Source organism: Megalopta genalis, chromosome 14 (assembly GCF_051020955.1).
Source record: "Megalopta genalis isolate 19385.01 chromosome 14, iyMegGena1_principal, whole genome shotgun sequence".
Taxonomy (NCBI): Eukaryota; Metazoa; Arthropoda; class Insecta; order Hymenoptera; family Halictidae; genus Megalopta; species Megalopta genalis.
Genome location: NC_135026.1, coordinates 9,607,805 through 9,627,579, shown reverse-complemented (window position 1 = coordinate 9,627,579; position 19,775 = coordinate 9,607,805). Strand labels below are relative to the sequence as shown.

Here is a 19,775-nt window from a genome sequence, read left to right as displayed (position 1 = left end):
TTCGCTTTTTCCAAAAAAATAAAATATGGGCCATTTTGACCCAGTGTGACAGCAAACAGTTAGTAAAAACATTACAATACCTACACTAACCACGACGTCTAAGACCTAAAAATTCTAAAACCAGTCCAGACCTAACCTACACCTAACGTAACCTAACGTATACCTAACTTAGAACTACTGCAGACCTAATTAGTGTTTAACACAAATTTTTTTCGAATATCTCAAAAACTGAAGGCCAAATGGTGGTAACATTTCCAGGGGAAATGTCGATCGGAACGATGGCCACGACAACATGCTTCGAGGACATCGAAATCAGCGGCGTTCCCGCTGTTCCGTATAACTATAGAACAAGCTTATAGACGTCGCCATATTGCTTTCAGCGTGTGTAGATCGTCAAAGGAGAAAGAAACCTATAATTCCACAGTTCCTCACAATTTATTAGAAAAGTTTCCTCGGAACGGAACGACGCGAATGCTGGCAACGAATTTCTGTGCTGGTAACACGCGGGCACGTAGACGGGTCACACAGGTAGGCTAGGTCCTCGACTGGCTAGGTCCACGGTAGGTGGTGGCGAGGTGGTAGGTCGCCGAAGAAGGCGGAGGGTGGTGGCAGCAGCGATAAGGGGTTCATTAGAGGCAGTTTATTACTGCCTTTGAAGTCTCTCGCGTGTTGCCGTTAAGTCGCTCGATATCTCGTAATATCTCGCTCTAATCTCGCGAGGAGAAGTTAATTGCTACCTCCACCTCTGCCACCTTCTCACCTCCGACCTACCTATATTCGACTCCCCGCCTCGAACCCTGTGGAACCACCTACACCCCGTTTCCATCCCCTCCCCCACCCCCGCCAGCTTCCATGCTTCTCTTGCGCCCGGTCTGCGCCAACCCCGTTCCGTGCTCGCACGTGTCGCCTTAACAATTAGACGCTTAATTCGGGCCACCATCGGGCTGAAATTTTCACCCCATGCACCCCGCTCCTACCCCTGCACCCTACTCCGCAGGCCCTCGGCTCCTCGGTCGACCTGCGGTCTCTCTTGACCAGCCTTTCGCAGGCTAAACTGATCACTGGGTCCGCCGAACTTCTGCGGAAGAGCTCGATGTTTAGATTTTTATGGTTTATAATTCCCCTCCCCCCATGATGATTTGATTTGCACTTATTTATTTACATAATCGAACGCAATAGTTTTTATTTCCTCAGTTAGTTAGTTTTTATTTCTTCAGTTAGTTTTAGTTTCAGGTCACGTTTTGGGAGAAATTAATGGCAGTCATGTTTTGTAGGTTATGTGTGAAATCTTTTTGTTTGACTTTATTTGCTCTTTGTCCGATCTTCGTTGTTCTATGTTAGGCATCGTTTTATATCTTGTCTTGTACACTCTGCGAAAGTTCGACGAAATTCTAACTTAAATCCTAACCTAAATCGACTCCTCTGACAGTCTTTGATCTCTTAAGTGAGGAAATCATTTTTGACTTTTACAAATGCGATCTACCGGCATCGCGCAGGTAAATAAAATTTGATAAACAGAAACAACATATTTCAATATTTATATTTCAGTGATCTTTTTATCATTTGAGCAGAATTGTGGGTTGTCAAAATAACAATCAAGCGGGTTCGAATCATAGTGGCGTTAGTCACATTTTCCTCATTGTGAGAAACATGTTGTTTTCTAGCGCGAATATTGCCTACTGACCAAATTTATTGTTAAAATAATTTCGAGTCAATTTAATTTATAATATATTATCCTATATTTATAATGTATATATCCTATACATAATATATTAATTTATAATATATTATATTTATAATATATATATTATATATATTTAATTTATAATATATTACGTGAACTCGTTTTGCAGATAAATTGTTTTTCCGTTAAACAAATTCGTGAAAATTTAAGCTAACACCGCGAGCACATTCTATTATCCGAACACTTGTATCATCTCGATCGACGTTTCTAGAAGCTTCTCTCGCGTTGCAGGCTAAATATTTCAAGCCTTTGCTATGCCGTAAAGATTCTTGAACCATTTTTGCAGATGGAATCGTCATCGGCCGGCCGACTTCGCAGTGCTCTCGTGATTAATTCTAATTCAGCGCGTGCAACTACGCATTCGAGAAGTCATTTATAGGATATGTTTTGCGTGACTCGTTGCCGTTAATAAAGCGTGTTTTGTTTGGGTCAATGAACATAAGATCGCGCTCCGCAGGATGTTGTTAGCACATAATGTAGCCGCGTATTTTCGATTCGGATTTGTCAGTGAATCGTGCGGATTTGAATGGTCTGGTTCCTCGCGACTGAAAAATCAAAGATTGGGAAAACAATTGGAATTTTGCGAAAACAATCTTTGGTTTCCAAAGTTGTATTTGTCACTGGAATTTGTCGAAGATTACTTTTATATCTAGACCTGCAATTTTCGTGCTAAATAGGGTTAATGCATTGCAGTGGAACCTCCATTATCTGAACCTTGAGATCATGGGCAAAGATTAAAAATTTTTGATTGTGTGGTTGGGAAGAACCTGGTCTACCATAATTTTTACGCGATTTATAATATGATATACGAATATAATATGAAGTCAAAAATAAAGTACAAAAACTATTTAATTATTAAAAATATTTCTTCCATTATATTTTCTCATTTTAATCGACGCTTAAAGTCTTGACGACAATGTTTGATTTATGTTTAAGGCACCGTGTCTTCGAGAAAATTGACAAAATATAAAAAATTATCAATAATGTTGTTAGAATTCCGAAAATTGACACGATTTTCAAAATTCACGGAATTTCAAAAATTGACACGGTTTGAAACACTACACGATTTAAAAAAATTGGTATAGTTTATCAAATTATCAGGATTTACAAAATTGACATAATATAAAAAATTATCAGAATTTAGAAAATTGAGAGCATTTAAAATATTTACAGGTTTTAAAAAATTTACGAAGATTTAAGAAATTGACATGATTTTAACAAATTGCACGGTATAAAAAATTTGAAAAATTGACACAATTTACAGAAACGTACAAAATTCTCAAAATTTACAAAAATGTACGAAATTCTCAAAATTTACAAAAATGTCAAATATTCTCAAAATTTACAAAAATGTACAAAATTCTCAAAATTTACAAAAATATACATAATTCTCAAAATTTATATCATTTTCAAAATTCACAAAAATTGGCAAAAATTTACAAAATTTTCAAAAATAAAAAAAATGTACAGATCTCAAAGAACTCTCATGTTTCGTCAATTCTCAAAAACCAGCTTCCGAGCGAGACAACACGTCATGAGACAATAGTTCAAATAGTTCATCCAAGACAACACAGGTTTACACAATAAGAAGACAATTCTTTCTTCCACAGTTCGTGAGTTCAAACTCTCTCTCTGTCTCTCTCTTTCTCCCGATCAGTTACCATCGGCTCCAGTTGGCTAATAGCCGTAGAATCGTGCAGCTAGTGAACACGACTCGGCAATACTCGGCATGTGCTCTCTCGGCGCGTGCTATGGAATCGCTACATGTCTAGTACAAGTACAGAGCAGAGCCTCCACGCGTCGCGACGCGGCGGTGCCCCGAGCCCCAAACCCGGCCTATTGTTTCTTCTTTCACGAGACGAAGTGACAACGCGTGGCGTTCTACTCTCTTAATGGAATTACCACCGACAAACCGGTCCGTCTGCGAAAGGGTTCACGAAGTTCTCTCGTCGCACCCGCGACAAAGGGGGAGAGAGAGGGAGAGAGAGAGAGAGAGAGAAAGAGAGAGAGAGAATGAGATAAAGAAAGAGAGAAAAAGGTAAAGAGAAAAGGAAAAAGAGATAAAGATCAAAAGAAAATGAAAAAGATCAAGAGAAAAGGATCAAAAGAAAAAGAAAAGTAAAAAGAGAAAAAGATCAAGAAAAAAAGAAAACGAAAAATATCAAGAGAAAAAAAAAGAAAAAAGAGAAAAAGATCAAGAAAGAGGAGAAAACTAAAAAAAACAAAGAGATCAAAAGAAACAGGCAAAGAAGGAACGAAAGAAACAAAACGATCAAGAGAAACAGGTAAAGAGAAAATAAAGAAAAAAAATAAAAATAATACGACAACGATAAAGATAAACAGGTAACGAAAGCAAAGGAAAGAAGAAAGTGAGGAAAAGGATGTGAGATAAAGTAAACAGATAAAGAGAAAGGAAGAGATAAAAAGTAAGAAGAGTAAAAGAGTAAGGAAAAGAGAAAGTGAGAGAAAAGAATGTTAGAAAGAAGAAAGCGGAAGAAGAAGAAAAGGAGCGAGAAAGAGAGAAGCAGAGAAAGGAAGGATGAAAGGAAGCAGAATAACGGAGAAGAAGAGAGAATGAGAGGAAATGAGAGAATGAGAGGAAGAGAGAATGATAAAATGAGAGAGGAAGAGAGAATGATAGAATGTGAGAGGAAGAGAGAATGATAGAATGAGAGAGGGAGAGAGAGAGAGAGAGAGAGAGAGATCCAGCGCGTCTTCCAACCGGCCGGAATCGCGCGGCACGGCCAGACGAAGCGCCCTGTCGCCGGGCTCCGTCAAGCCCAATCATGTTGATTCAACAAAGTACCCACCTACCAAATTGCTGGAATTTGGTATTCGGCCAGAAAGACGGAGCGGGGAGGGGCAGAGAAAACGGCGGCGGAGGGACGTGGCCGCGGAGAGGGAGACAGATAGACAGACGGACAGAGAACTGCCAAAAGCGTGGAAGGGGGAGAGAGACAGAGTGAGGAAGGGAAGAGAGAAAGTCTGGAGACAGAGAGGCGGAGAGAAAGCGAAAGAATGAATGAGAGAGCGAGAAACCCGAACAGACAGATCGAGACACGTCGTGATAGAGAGAGAGAGAGAGAGAGAGTCAGAGAAAAAGAGAAGAGAGAGAGAGAGAGAGAGGAGACGCTCTGAAGCGGTCTGATTGCACATCTAGGCCAAACCAGCACCACGACGACGTCGCTCCAGCGGAAAGCCGAGCGATGATTGGCCGCTCTCTTCACTCCGCAACCCCGGCCCCTTCACCCTCCGTACACCTTCAATCCCTTCAGCCCTCGTCCGTGCACCCGAAACCCGATGGCGTTGGAGGCTGGGGGTGATTGGACGCATCTCGGTGATTGTGGCACCCGCCACCCTCCGCACCCCTCCCGAAACTACCAGCGCGTTCTCCCTCCCCTACACCTATATACCCGAACAACCCGGCCCGTGCCCCTCGGCCCCCTCCTCCAGCACGGCTGTAAATCGAGTTTACCCTCTTGCCGTGGCTCAGCCCTTCAATCAAACTGATTGAAACATTCCTTGAATCCAAAAGAAACGAACCACTACCTCCTACCCTCGGCTCTCTCTCTCTCTTTTCTTCCCACCCCCGCGCCGCTTCCACCCCCTCGCACTCTCTCTCTCTCTCTCTCTCTCTCTCTCTCTCTCTTGCTGGAACTCCTTCCCTGTCACGCTATCCGCCGTGTCTCTCGATCAGTCTTCTCTTTCGTCCTCGCTCCACCGTCCGCGTTCGCTCGATCGTCGACTCTCTTCTTCTAACCGGATGCTCCCCCCACCGCCCTCGATCCGCGATCCGCGGGATCTCCCTCCCTTCTTTGCTTCTTCTTTCTTGGACGTCACCCACCGGCCCCCCTCTCTTGTAGCAACCCCTACCGCAAGGCTTGATGTCGATGCTTCTGTCGCGTCACTCCGCTTCGAGTGCTACTTCTCTCAATTCGGATATAGGCGAGCCCCCCACCGCTCCGCCCCTGGATCGAAATTTCAAGGGAAAATTTCGCGAGCCGATTCCGCGGGGGTTGCGCAATCCGCGGGCCCGCGCGCGCCCGGTTACGACCCGCGCAAAGAACGCTCGGTTCTTCAGGGTGTGCGTCAAAGGCTACCCCCACCGCGCCACCGCGGCGTTTAAGACGATGGGTAAACACCGGGATGCACTCGTTTGTCTCCCGTGAGAAAGTGTCGCGGAAAATCTTAGGGTGCGGGAATGTTGTCACGCACTTGGCGCGGAATTTTTGGTTGAATTTGTTTGATCGGGCTCTGATTAACAGGGCGCTGGAGGATCGCGAATGGAACCGTCGTTGTCGTGCATTCGCTGGAATGTCACGTGACTCCATCGGTGACGTCACGGATGAGTAGTTGAGCGGAGTCTGGTAGAAAACAGCACGATCGCCAGGAAAGTTTTCGCGGTTGTGATTGGTCACGTTGTCTTCTACTATCTTGCTGAACTGCTTATATGTGACGTCACCGATGGAATCACGTTACATTTTAGAGAATCCATGGCAACGAATGTTGTAGAATCCAGTTATGGCAGAAATCAACCAGGCCACAAGTTACTGTAGTAACGTATTTGTTTACATGAGTGTTTATTGCTTGTACAAATGTTTCTCCTTTCAACGATTTTAATGAACTAAAATCATTGATATGTCAACACTCTCGTAATCCTATCGCTGTGCTAAACTTCGTCCGGTAATTTCATCAAAAACATGGGAAAATCACAACCCAATTTCATGGCGTGTCTGAACACATTTTTCTTCCATCAATAATATAAGTGACCATTAATTCCAATAATTTATTTCCAATAAATCTAACCGTGTCAAATTTGCCTTGTTATTTTATCGAAAACACCCACCATCCACAATCCAGTTACGTGTAACTCTATGACGTAACTACACCCGATCAGAGTAGTGTTAACACGTTCGCTAGCAGCGCCACACGCGCGCGACGACCACGACACGTCGTATTTCACGTAAAGAACATCGAATGAATTTTGTGAACGTAACCATTAAAAATTGCAACACGCAGCAAGCTATTTAGAGAATTTACAGCTTCTTTCTGACGACGTTTTAATCGTATTTTACAAATGGTCGCGACGTGTTTAATACGACGAACACAATAAGTTTAACTGGAGAGCGACGCTGCTAGCGAACGCGTTGAGCGACAGAAGATGGCGTGTCCCGTTTATTCAAAAGAGCACGCGTGTTCCTCGGCGTTCCTTGTCCCCCCCCCCCCCCCACTCCCCGGCCACGGGGAGCACGAGGGACAGGGACGAGAACCCGGTCGCAATTAACGGGACGTTTTTCTCGCGTTGCCGTACCCGGGGATCGATTTCCACCACGACGTCCGACTTCCGGAAATACGAAGGAGCCAGTGGACATCTGGATGGACGATTCTGTCTCCAATTCAGGCATGCGGGACGGAGACGCCTCGTAATCAAATATTGATACTACGCTAGACTAAATCGTTCGACTGTGCTAACAGATTAGGGCGTACGTGTGCTGCGGACCAGTCCGCCCGGACCTACCCGATGGGAAACGCGACGACAACGAAGAATACAAATGTCAGGGAAAATCTTATAACCGGCCGCGATCCTCGTGAAATCGAGATTCCGCTCTGTTCGATTTTTATTCGCCACTTCGTCGAACCGTAATTCACTCATTTCTGCACGATTCGCTTTCGAACAAAATTCATAAATCTTGTCGACGATCTGGTTACTTATGAAAAGTTTCGATTGGTTTTGGAGCGTTCGATCCGAACGCTCTCGTCGCTATTTAATGGGTCTGGTCACTATTTGATTAGTTTTGTCACTGCTTGATAATTTTCTCTTGACGCTGTTTCGCATGTTTCGAATTTAACGGTGACGCGACACAGTATACTGCAACAATGCCAAGGTTATTTCAATGCGACTTGATGTGTTCAACGAACAGACGAAAGCGAATGTGCTAGGCTACTTGGAAGTGCGTTAACAACGTGCTCCAGTGTTGCCAATATAATAGTAGAGGTAGCCAAGCAGTGCTGCCCGTGGCGTGACATTATATTAGGTTAGCTTGTATCATTTTGAGACCTATTTCTATGCCTGTAAGGAGAAACATCGCATATTACAATTTCAAAAAATTCCAGTTTATGTATCAATTGTGCAATATAATATGAGATTCGTGTGTGTATATATATATAAATTGTAAATGGTCTCCTTTAACTGAAACAGTCTACATATTTAAAAAGAACTTAACATAACATTGTATCTGTACATTTCAGTATTAGAAATAATAGAAAATAGAATTATAGAAATACGATATTTTGTTAAGTTTTCATTTAGATATCAGCAACAATGTAAAAATTATATCGAGTCTATATATATATATATATATATATATATATATATATATATATATATATATATAGATAGATATAGTGTTTTGTTAAAATTCTGTTTAAATATCACACAATATGTAAACGTTACTTCCAGTCTATAATTACTCACACTATAATTACTATAATTATACTATACTAATTATACTATACTATACACTATATTACTCACACTATAATCACTATAATTACTCTGTCAGAAAAAAATATGGAAACAATTTGAAAAAAAGATCAAGCGAACACTAATAATACGAAGCAATTAGCGATCTGATAATTAAGCGACAATATCTCGGAAAGTGAAAACATGTGACGCGCGGCGTTTTTCCTTCGACCCAGATACTTATTTACGAGGGTATGCATATTTGAATGGAATACAGGATTCACGCGATATTCGAACAGTTTTCTAACCGGCTACCCGGCAAGTGTTCCATCGACTCGATGAATTGAAAATGTTTACGGTTTCGATTTCGATGGGAGGAGCAGGGGATTACTTATACGCAACCCTCCCTCCCCCCGGGGACGAGGAAACTGATTTTTGAGATGCATACGTAACGCGATTGTATGCATTTACATTATTACATTTGCATTAATTTGAATTTAATAAGCAGAACGCCCTGTCGTGCTTGTTCTCTTGTGCGAATGCACCGGCGCATGCGACTCTAATAATTCTTACTACTCGTAACTCAGCGCCATATGGCCCGGCCGGCGAGAATCATTAAAGCACTGTGTACACTTACTTATTAGCCTCTTAGCACTGAATCACTGCTGCCGCGATATTAACGCGGCCCAACATTAATTACCATTAATTATACGCGCTGGATCGCTCGGTAGCTGTTTTCGAAATGCTTTCCGTTTCGTCCACGTTTACTTTTCAATAATCTAAGTTCATTACTGTAACCCGATTATCCGGATCGATCAGGTGGTATCAAAACGTTCACAGATTACGGAGCCAGTTGTAGTTAATAAATTTTCACTGATCTGTATAGTCGATTACGTTGCATGCGGATTATCTTCGATCTACGACACGTGTTTATGTAATTAAGAAATGTTAGGCACAGTGGGAACTCGATTATCTGGACATCTAATATATCTCTCAATTTTTTTTGTATAGCAATGATGCACGTGTTAACTGATTTACAGAAAACACCGACTATTGTTCAACTCGGCATAGATTCCATCCGGAGTTCCATTATCACTAACATTATCATTAACATCCATGTGTTCCCGATTAGTCCGGATAATCGAGTATCGCATTGTCAATACGGATAGTCGAGTGTCACATGGTAAGTCCGGATGGTCAGGTGCCAGATAGCAAGTCCGGATAGTCGAGTGTCATATCGTGAGTCCGGATAGTCCGGTGCTACGTCATAAATCCGGATAGTCGAGTCTCCACTGTCGCCAATTACAACGAAAAGGTTGCAGTAGAACCTCGATTATCCGGGCCAATTAGGAGACGCAGGCGATCGAATAATAAAGGTGTTATGTATGATTACGAGACTAGATTGAATCGTTCGCCAGCTAAACATGTTCGTATGATTAAAAAAATTACCTGAATAAGTATCTGAATTCCGGATAAGCGAGTTTCCACTGCAATCTATTGCAACAAGCATGATACAGTAAGTTCCCGTCTATCCAAAGCAATTAGGACACATATAGATAATATAATAAGATTCTTATAATAGATAATTTAAACATTCTAAATTCGGATAAGCGAGTTTCCACTGCAATCTATTGCAACAAGCATGATACAGTAAGTTCCCGTCTATCCAAAGCAATTAGGACACATATAGATAATATAATAAGATTCTTGTAATAAATAATTTAAACATTCTAAATTCGGATAAGCGAGTTTCCACTCAATCTATTGCAACAAGCATGATACAGTAAGTTCCCGTCTATCCAAAGCAATTAGGTCACATATAAATAATATAATAAGATTCTTGTAATAAATAATTTAAACATTCTAAATTCGGATAAGCGAGTTTCCACTGCAATCTATTGCAACAAGCATGATACAGTAAGTTCCCGTCTATCCAAAGCAATTAGGACACATATAGATAATATAATAAGATTCTTATAATAGATAATTTAAACATTCTAAATTCGGATTAGCGAGTTTCCACTGCAATCTATTGCAACAAGCATGATACAGTAAGTTCCCGTCTATCCAAAGCAATTAGGACACATATAGATAATATAATAAGATTCTTATAATAGATAATTTAAACATTCTAAATTCGGATTAGCGAGTTTCCACTGCAATCTATTGCAACAAGCATGATACAGTAAGTTCCCGTCTATCCAAAGCAATTAGGACACATATAGATAATATAATAAGATTCTTATAATAGATAATTTAAACATTCTAAATTCGGATAATCGAGTTTTCATTATAACCAGTTACAACGAAAAGTGTACATCGAAACCTGGATGATTCGAACGAATCAGAAGACATATTCGCCAGTGAAACATGTTTTGACAATGAATTTTGATATCGTGAGTCCGGATAATCGAGTTTCCACTCTGTAATCGATTCTAAGAATTCATCCAAAGCAATTAGGAGAAGCGTGAAGTATATTCTTATAATAAACAATTTAAACACTCTAAATCCGAATAATTGAGTTTGCACTCTAAACAATTACAACAAACACACAAACACACTCAAAATAATACATCGGAACCTGGATGATTCGAACGAATCAGAAGACATATTCGCCTGTGAAACATGTTTTAATAATGAATTTTGATATCGTGAACCCAGACGATCGAGTTTCCACTGTAATCCATCCCTCGCGAGGGAACCGCCGAAAATCGGTGGAAAAATTGGAAGAAATATCGAACGACTTCGACGATCGATATCTTCGAACACGAATGAAATTAATCGACACCGTACACGTCCAGTAATTAACCGTAAATTAATCGGATTACACGGCGATCGTTAACCGAAAATAAACGGCCGGGTGGGTGTCCGAGGAGGGGCCCCGCCGGGGGAGCCCGGTTGCCTCGTATATTTCCCGGTTTTAATCAGAGATGAAAAGGAGCCGTCGGGGTTCCGTCGAGAGTTAACAGGTCGATGAAGAAAAAAATATGGACAGACCCATTAGATTCCGTGCGCACGGTCCCCGGCCAGATTGTGCCGATCTATTTTCGGGCACGCTAACTAACTTCTGCGTCTGTTTCTCATTAAATTGCGCTTTGACCTCGAATCTTCTAAATTTGGAACCCGGGTCTCCGCCGATTAGGTGTATCCACCGCGAGACGCGGCGGATTTCAAAAAGTTCCGACGCCACGGGGGAACACGGCGACGCGCCACCTGGTATAATGAGCTCCGCAGTATAGTGTCCTTGGAAAAATTTGTCGGACACATACAGTCGGCGAGAAAAGTATTCGCACACCTTTCGACGCCGAACAACGTTTTCATTAATTCGAACGAAATTCTTGTTGGCGTGTTAGAGGCATTAGATAATGGCTGGAAATTGTTTTAAAAAGATTGAAAAATTATGTTTTTTCAACCTTTTTATCTGTCAAGCGATTTCAATGGAAATTTCAGTGTGTCTATAAGCAACAGAGATCTGCAAAATGTAGTTTAAATATTTCTGTTACAGGGTCTGGTAAAAACAACAACAATTTTTAATTTTTTTTACTATTTTAACTAATTGCATATTTTCGAAATAACCATTATCTAGTAAATTAATCTCTCAGCATGCCCCAAAAAAATGTAGTTCAAATCAAGTAAAAAGTTGTTCGGCTTCAAAATGTGTACGAATACTTTTTACACCGACTGTATATGGACAAAAAACTTTTTAAAATCATTTGCTATCGTGGGAATTGTTGCACAACTCTCGAGACTTTAGACTTAATTTATTACTAGACTGTAGATTTTGTAATTTCATCAAAACAATTAAATTAAATTAAAAACCGTGGAAACGTTAATTAATGTTTGATATTTAAATATATTAAAATTATTGAAGAAAGAATGATATTTATATTCGCAACCGGTGGAGATAATCTTTGTTTCGCACAAACTTCTGCAGCCTAGTTACTATTATATTGTATACTCGTAACACTATGAAGTTAGTCACATTTTATTAAAAAGGCACGTTTTCAAACACCGAACACCAAACACTTAGACCAGAAACTTGACTTTTAGTTAAGCATCAGTAGTCGATTTTATTTGACAAATGTTTGAAATGCGCCAATTTTTATGACGAGTTCATTTAAATACGATAAAGTTTTCAAACTTTGCTAAAACTTAAAAGTCACTACCATAATCTAAAAGTTAACTAAAATGATACGAAGGAAACTTTGTTCTACTACGTGACAAGTTTTACGAATTACGGTGTAGAAGATCTGTGAGTATGTTTTCAATTATTTTTATATTTAATTTTTGGTATCATATTTATTATATTTTTTATATTATTATATATTACATATATTATATAATATATATATGTAATATATAATAATATAAAAAATATAATTATTATAATATAATATTATTACTATATATTTATATATATTATTTATATTTATTTATTTATTTTATATATATTATATAATATAATAATAATATTATATTATAATATTATTGTAATAATATAATATTATAATATATGATATAATAAATATAATATATATATATATATTATATTTATTATTTTTTTTTTATTTCGTTGCTCGCCATCATGGAAAATAATGAGATCGCGTTTCGTCGACGCACGAGTTTCCAGAAGTTGAGCAGATTTTATCGTAACCGGATAAGTGAATTCATAGTAAGTGACGATACCTCACGATCCATGCAACCGTGTGGCACAAGGTCTGAAATAGGTCGCCGCGACCCGTCCGCCAGCAGCTAGCAATGTCAAAGAAGTTATTACAAACAATATTTCATCGGCGGTGCCTTAATCAACGGTTAAGTGACAGCTTCCTAAATTGCACCTACTTTGTGTCCGCGGAATGTTGATTACTCGATACTTGGGAGCCGCGGCGTGTCTCGACTTAATAATCAGCGGCGCACCGGAAGTGTCTAATTGAACCATTTATCACTAATAAAGACTCGGTAATTCCGAATAAATTTCGGCTGCGACCGCGCGCGCGCGCGCTCGTCATCTTCTCGATTTTTCTGCTCGTTAATTATTCGTGGGTATCAGTCGACCAACCGGGAATACAAATGTTGCTGTTCCCCTAATTAAAATTTCTTGTCAAACATTTGCTGATGCGGAACACGTGGAAGTAGTGCTTCGATTATCCGAACCGATATATTGATAATTTGTTAATGGAGCAGATTGTACATGTAAATAATCTGATATTTATTTTGTAATTATTTATCAATAGAACACGTTGTAATAAAAATTAACTTTAAATTATGAAGTTATATTGGACCTTATTAACATTTAAATTTAACCTATAACAAAACCAAAAGCTTTTTAATTCAATTAAACTTTTATCGAAATTAATTCCAGTAAAATTTATACGAAAATTTACCAAATTATAAACTTGTATCGGATTCTATTAAAATTTAAAGGTAACCTATAACAAATTTATAAAAAATCCTGTTAATCAAATTATATAATAAATTTCTACTATTAAACTAAATTCTAAAATTCTACTATTAATATTATTTAAATAATATTATCTCCAATTAAAACCGATCAAATTAAATTATACTGAAATCAATTCCTAGTCAAATTTGATCTAATGCGGTTTAACTCTATCACTATTTCTCGAACAAGTCAGTAAACGGCTAATGCTGCGGTTTAATTAACTTTTCAGTTGTTTATTTGGATAAGAGAGGTCTTGTGCACTTAAAATAATTGAAGTTTTGTACAAGTTTTTTTTACAACTTTATATACAACGGACATTGCTTGGAATCAGTTTTATTTTTCAAATCTTATTTTTGCCTGGTTTCCCTAGGGTAACGATTATTACAATTTAAATGCCAATAATTGAGTAATCGAGCGACGATTCGGAAATTCTGGGTCAAAATAGACCTAAAGAGTAATAATAAGTGAAATATTGTTTGAAGATGCTTTTCGAAAACTTGTTGATCCTGCCATTCTATCTAAAATAATTTCAAATTGACTGCTTAAGTAACAGCTTGCATACTCTGGGTCAAAATAGACCCACACTGTCAAATTTTCTATTATCCCTGTCAGTCAGTTACTTAATTCGTAATTGTCGTCGATTGAATAATTACTTAATTACGATTTTGAATACTCTGGGTCACAATAGACCCAAAGCTAATATGATGAGTAAGCTTTTTTTTTAATACTAAAGACTTATTAGCCTTTCTATCGCTCCTAAACTAACAACTATCTATTTAAATTAAAATCCAGTAATTAAGTGACATTTGAATATTTCGGGTCAAAATGGACCCAGAGATTAATAACGAAAGAACTAATTTTTCAAAATGCATTTTATCCACCCTTTCTATTACCCTAATAGCTATTTATTTAATTAAATCGTCGTCACTTGAATAATTCCTTAAGTTACGATTTCGAATGTTCCGGGTCAAAAGAGACCCAGCGAATAATACTTTTTCCGTCTCACTATTATCGATGAACGAGAAATGGAAAATCGTTAAGTACTTTTGTATACACGTTGACGTTTTGAACTTTCGTCAATCGAGTGGCAATGCTTCAAGGAAATCGGTGCATTGTCTATTTCGGAGAATTCGTTGGAACCGCGAGAATCGGCGCGCATAGAAAGTTAGCGTTGCGTTCCTACCTTCTGTAGTCGCTTTTGCAGAGAATCATGCCGCTCCTGGTGTAGCACGAGTGGCCGATTTCCGCCAGTGCTGCGCTGCAATACGAGCATTTCAAGCAGCCGTTGTGCCAATACCGATCCATCGCGAACAGGAGCCATCTTTCTACTATTTGGCCGCCGCAACCGGCGCACTGCTGGATTCCCGTCAGTCCGCTTGGACCACCTTCTTGCTGCAACAGAAGCAAAATACACGCGACTCAGTATAAATTGCGATCAACACTCTTTTAATTCGGTGTAACTTGCAATCAACGCTCCGTTAATTCAGTGTAGCTTGCAATCAACACTCCTTTAATTCAGTATAAATTGCAACTCTGCTTTAACCCTCCCTTGTCGTACTCGGTAAAAATGAGACAGATTTTTGATCGGAAAAGTGAATTTGACAAATTAATTTGATATACTCAGAACTGAGATACCGAGTTCTAATAAAGGAAACGATGTTCAAATTACGCTCTCAAATTTTTGGGTGAAAATAGCGTTGCTAGATTTTGAGTGGCAATTGTTTGAGATTGTATGACGTGTGTTGCTTTGTATAGTAAGCGTGACAGCGAAGGGTTAAAGTAGTATAAGATAGCCATAAACGCTCTTATAACATTATTATTCAAATACTAAAGTAATCATTAGACTGTGAATTTTATTCATTTGTAATGAAAATGTGGAGATCAGATACGTAATATTAAAAACAATGTTATATATGATAATGAAAATATTTTTATAAGTAATATTATTTACATTCCCTTATTACAATAAACCTTAAATAATAATAATAATAATAATAATAATAATAATAATAATATATAATATATAATATAAAAAAATATATATATTATATTATATATATAATATAAAAATAATAATAATAATAATAATAATAATATTAAAATTTCTTAAAAATAGTGCATTTGACTGTACAAAATAAAGTTTGTCTGCATTTATTTATTCCCCTTAAACAATTCTAATTAGTGTTAATGTATCAGTTTCAACTTATTAAAATTATTTAAGAAGGATAATAATTGCGCACGGCTTCATGTGTTCAATGCAAAAAATTTGTATTTTTCACAAAGATTCTTAACGTCTTCTAATCTTCTCACTGTTCTAAATTCCACTCATCCATTTTTGTTGTTGTAGTTGTAAATACGTATTAGGTTAGGTCTGGGTTAGGTCTGGGTTAGGGCTAGATTAGATCCAGATAAAATCTTGGTTCAGTCAGAATTATCTGACTGACACTTCAAGTATCACAAATTTCTTAATATCGCTCACACATTGTCTTAAAACAATGAACAATAAATAACCATAAATATGAAAAAAAATCTTAATTATTGAAATTTCTTAAAAACATTGCATTCGACGAGATAAAAATTTCACTCGATTGTTCAGCGAGCCACGAGCTGCTGGTCGGAGCCGGAGCTGAAAATCGAGAGACGAGCAGTTGCTGAAACAGGATGGAACGTGACGTCGCGGAGATGCGCGTCCGTCGGTCGATTATGCAACGAAATTGTTGAAAATAATAACAGGTTGCATGGCCCGCGGAGACCGGCGCGGCGCGCGCGCCGCTCGGCTTCTATTAACAGGAACCGAGGCATTCCTATAATTAATACGGAATCGAAAGTCATTAGCGGACGATAAATCATCGCGGACGGTCGAGTGAGTAATCTCGGCGAACACTTAGCCGCGATTATGTAAACGCCGGTAAGCGCGCGAGTAATCGCGGCCGACGTGACTGATTATTAAAATATACGGTTCCCCCGATAAACGCCGCTGGAACTGTTTCCGTCACCGCTGCGAATTCATAGCAACACAGCCCGCTGGAACCAATCGAGTCCTTCTATTACGATTTCTCGTCTGTTTTATGCTATACGCGATCAGAAATGCGTCGTTACGCGTTGTTAAATTAATTGTTTGTTGATTCGGACGGATGCGAGCGACAGAAACTGCGCTGGGTCAGTGTGGACCCGGATCTAGCTCTGTTTTGGCAAGTGTACGTATATAAATGAATTGTGTAATAATATGAAATATATATATGGTATATGATAATATATGTCATAAAATATATTCTATATACTAATAATGATATTTAAAATAATATATACATATGTGTATAAGAAAGTACAATAAAGTATATGGGATAATATGTATGTACGTATATAAATGCATTGTGTAATAATATGGAATATATGGTATATGATAATATGTATCATAAAATATATTCTATATACTAATAATGATATTTAAAATAATATATATACATATGTGTATAAGAAAGTACAATAAAGTATATGGGATAATATGTATGTACGTATATAAATGCATTGTATAATAATATGGAATATATGGTATATGATAATATGTATCATAAAATATATTCTATATACTAATAATGATATTTAAAATAATATATACATATATGTATAAGAAAGTACAATAAAGTATATGGGATAATATGTATATGTAATAACAACACAAATTAATAACAGTAGCACAGTTTTGATAGAATAAGTCAGAATAATAGAATAAAGCAAACTGATTTTCAATATTCTATTTTCAAAATAAAATTTATTGTCTTCACTGTCACAATGTTACATGAAATAGTATGCAATTTTAATAATAAATGGTAATGTAATATGTAATATAATAACAACAATGATAATAGTAATAATAGTTCTGATCCAGACATACATATTATTATTATTATCATCATATTATTTTATACCGCATTATTCCTTATTGTATTTTTCAACAAATTGTACATTCCATATTATTATTAGAATTGCATACTGGCTTATACAACATTGAGACTGTGAGGTTAACAATTTTTATTTGGAACTAAAAATAGTACTAATATTATTAATTTGGTTTATCATAATGTAAGCGGAAATGGAACTGTTATTATTGTTAGACTAAGGATGAATATGCAAAATAAAAATTGTCTGCACTGATCGCAAGCAACAGAATCCAAATAGAAATGTGAAATTTTTTTATAATAATATTAATTAATTCAGAATTTTATATAAATATTTTATAATCATTTTAATTTTTTCGTTACTTCATATCTTATTTACTTATTTTTGTTATGACTTTCTTAAAATAAAAGCTCTAATTATTGCTATCAAGTAAATTGCAAGCATTGTCATAGTTAATAGAAAAGGCTATGCCACTTACTTAGTATAATCTGTATGCTATTTCTTATTGGCTAGCATTTTATGGTTCGGGTGCGACCCGGTGAGTCATTTAACAGACTTCGAAGCATAAAATAGCGATAAATATAAATTGTGAGTCATAGGGAACTTATAAAAGTACGAAAATTATGAAAATTATGTAAAATATAGAAATATTGAAATTATGAAAAACGTGGAATTTATGGAACTTATGAAAATTATGAATCTTGTAGAAATCATGAAATTTGTGAAAATTATGAAAATCGTGAAAAAATTGAGAAATATGAAAAATATGAAAATTATGAAAAATATAAAAATTATGAAAATTATGAAAAATATGCAAGTAATAAAACTTGTGAAATTTATGGCAAAAAATGAATCCTATGAAAGTAATGAAAAATAGGAAAACCGTGTAAAAGTATGAACATAACAAAAATCGTCGAAACAATTGCAAAACAAGCATCCGCATCGCCAGAAATGCATCGCTCAATGCATGCGCAACAAGCTCTGTAATTTATGAACGTACTTGCGACATGACCTTTTTGTAGACCGTTTAAAAATGGAATCAGAAATGTCGGTGATCGATCCTAGATTGCAGATTTTCCGTAATCACGGGCGTATTCGAACCCGAGGGAATATGAAATCGCGAGATCCGAATTCGAGCAAAATGCAACGTTTAGTTAAAGATCTGGCGGGGCATGCGCGGCTATTAATCCGGCATAATCTGGCTCGTTACTCTTTCAGCTCTCATTACATCGGTAGAAGGAAATCATCAGATAGCTCGAAGAAACTTCACCAACGCGATAACAATATGATTAACGGTGGCGTTATTGCAAAATGGTTCGAGGCAGGCGGTTTCGCCGAGCGAAAAAAGTGAAACGGCGGACGAATCGAGATCAATCGCGCCGATAGATACGCGTTAATTAAAACTAATTCGCGATAGACCGGCGCATCGGTCTTCATCGAATTTCCTTACGTTTTCGAGGTCAGATTAACTTCGCGTTTCTCTCGTGTTAATCCTAGATTATATCGAGTTGCCTTTCGATCTTGAAAATGACGGTTCGTTAATGTGGAATTTATAGTCAATAGCTCGATAGCAATAACATCGGTGTGTTATCTAGATTTACTGTAAAACGGATCTGCAAACATTTCCAATTTTCTCATCTCAGAATGAGATTCTCGGTTTTTAATAGCGTTAATTGCAGTTCGCCGATGGCGTCGGAAAATGATCGGGTTGCATGATTGGATACTGAAAGTGGTGCTGCGTTAATTCAATTTTTAATCTGCTTTTTAATAGCAGGGTAAATATGTTCAGGACATTGAGATATTATCGCGAGATTTTCGGGAAAATACTACTATGTAAAGACGCAGAGATAATCATTTTTTCTGTTTAGAGGAATTAAATCTTTTCAAAAACTTTCAATTTTTGTGAACAACTTTATGTTAGTTTAATGTTTCTTAATTTAATATAATTTAATTTAATGTTTCTTAATTTCATGGAATTTAATCTAATTTTTCTTAACTTAATATAATTCAATTTAATTCAACTGAATTTAATATAATATAATATAATTTAACTCAATTTAATATTGTATAAGTTTTCTTAATTCAATATAACTTAATTTAATTTGATTTAATGTAAGTTAAATATAAATTTAATTTGTGAATTTAATAATGGAAATTATATTATTTTACCATTTTGGGATTTATTAATGTAGAAAGATTGAAATTATACGACGAAATTCGTGATT

At 37.2% G+C, this 19,775-nt stretch overlaps 1 protein-coding gene across 6 annotated transcripts in view; it reads right to left on the bottom strand.

Annotated features, from left to right (window-relative positions):
* LOC117225653 (uncharacterized) overlaps positions 1-19,775 on the bottom strand; it is a 1,038,968-nt gene that overhangs the window by 151,442 nt on the left and 867,751 nt on the right. For all 6 annotated transcript variants that reach the window (XM_076526304.1, XM_076526306.1, XM_076526305.1 and 3 more), the window contains one exon: positions 14,834-15,042. In XM_076526304.1, the coding sequence (XP_076382419.1) occupies positions 14,834-15,042 (209 nt within the window). The remainder of the gene's footprint in view (positions 1-14,833; positions 15,043-19,775) is intronic.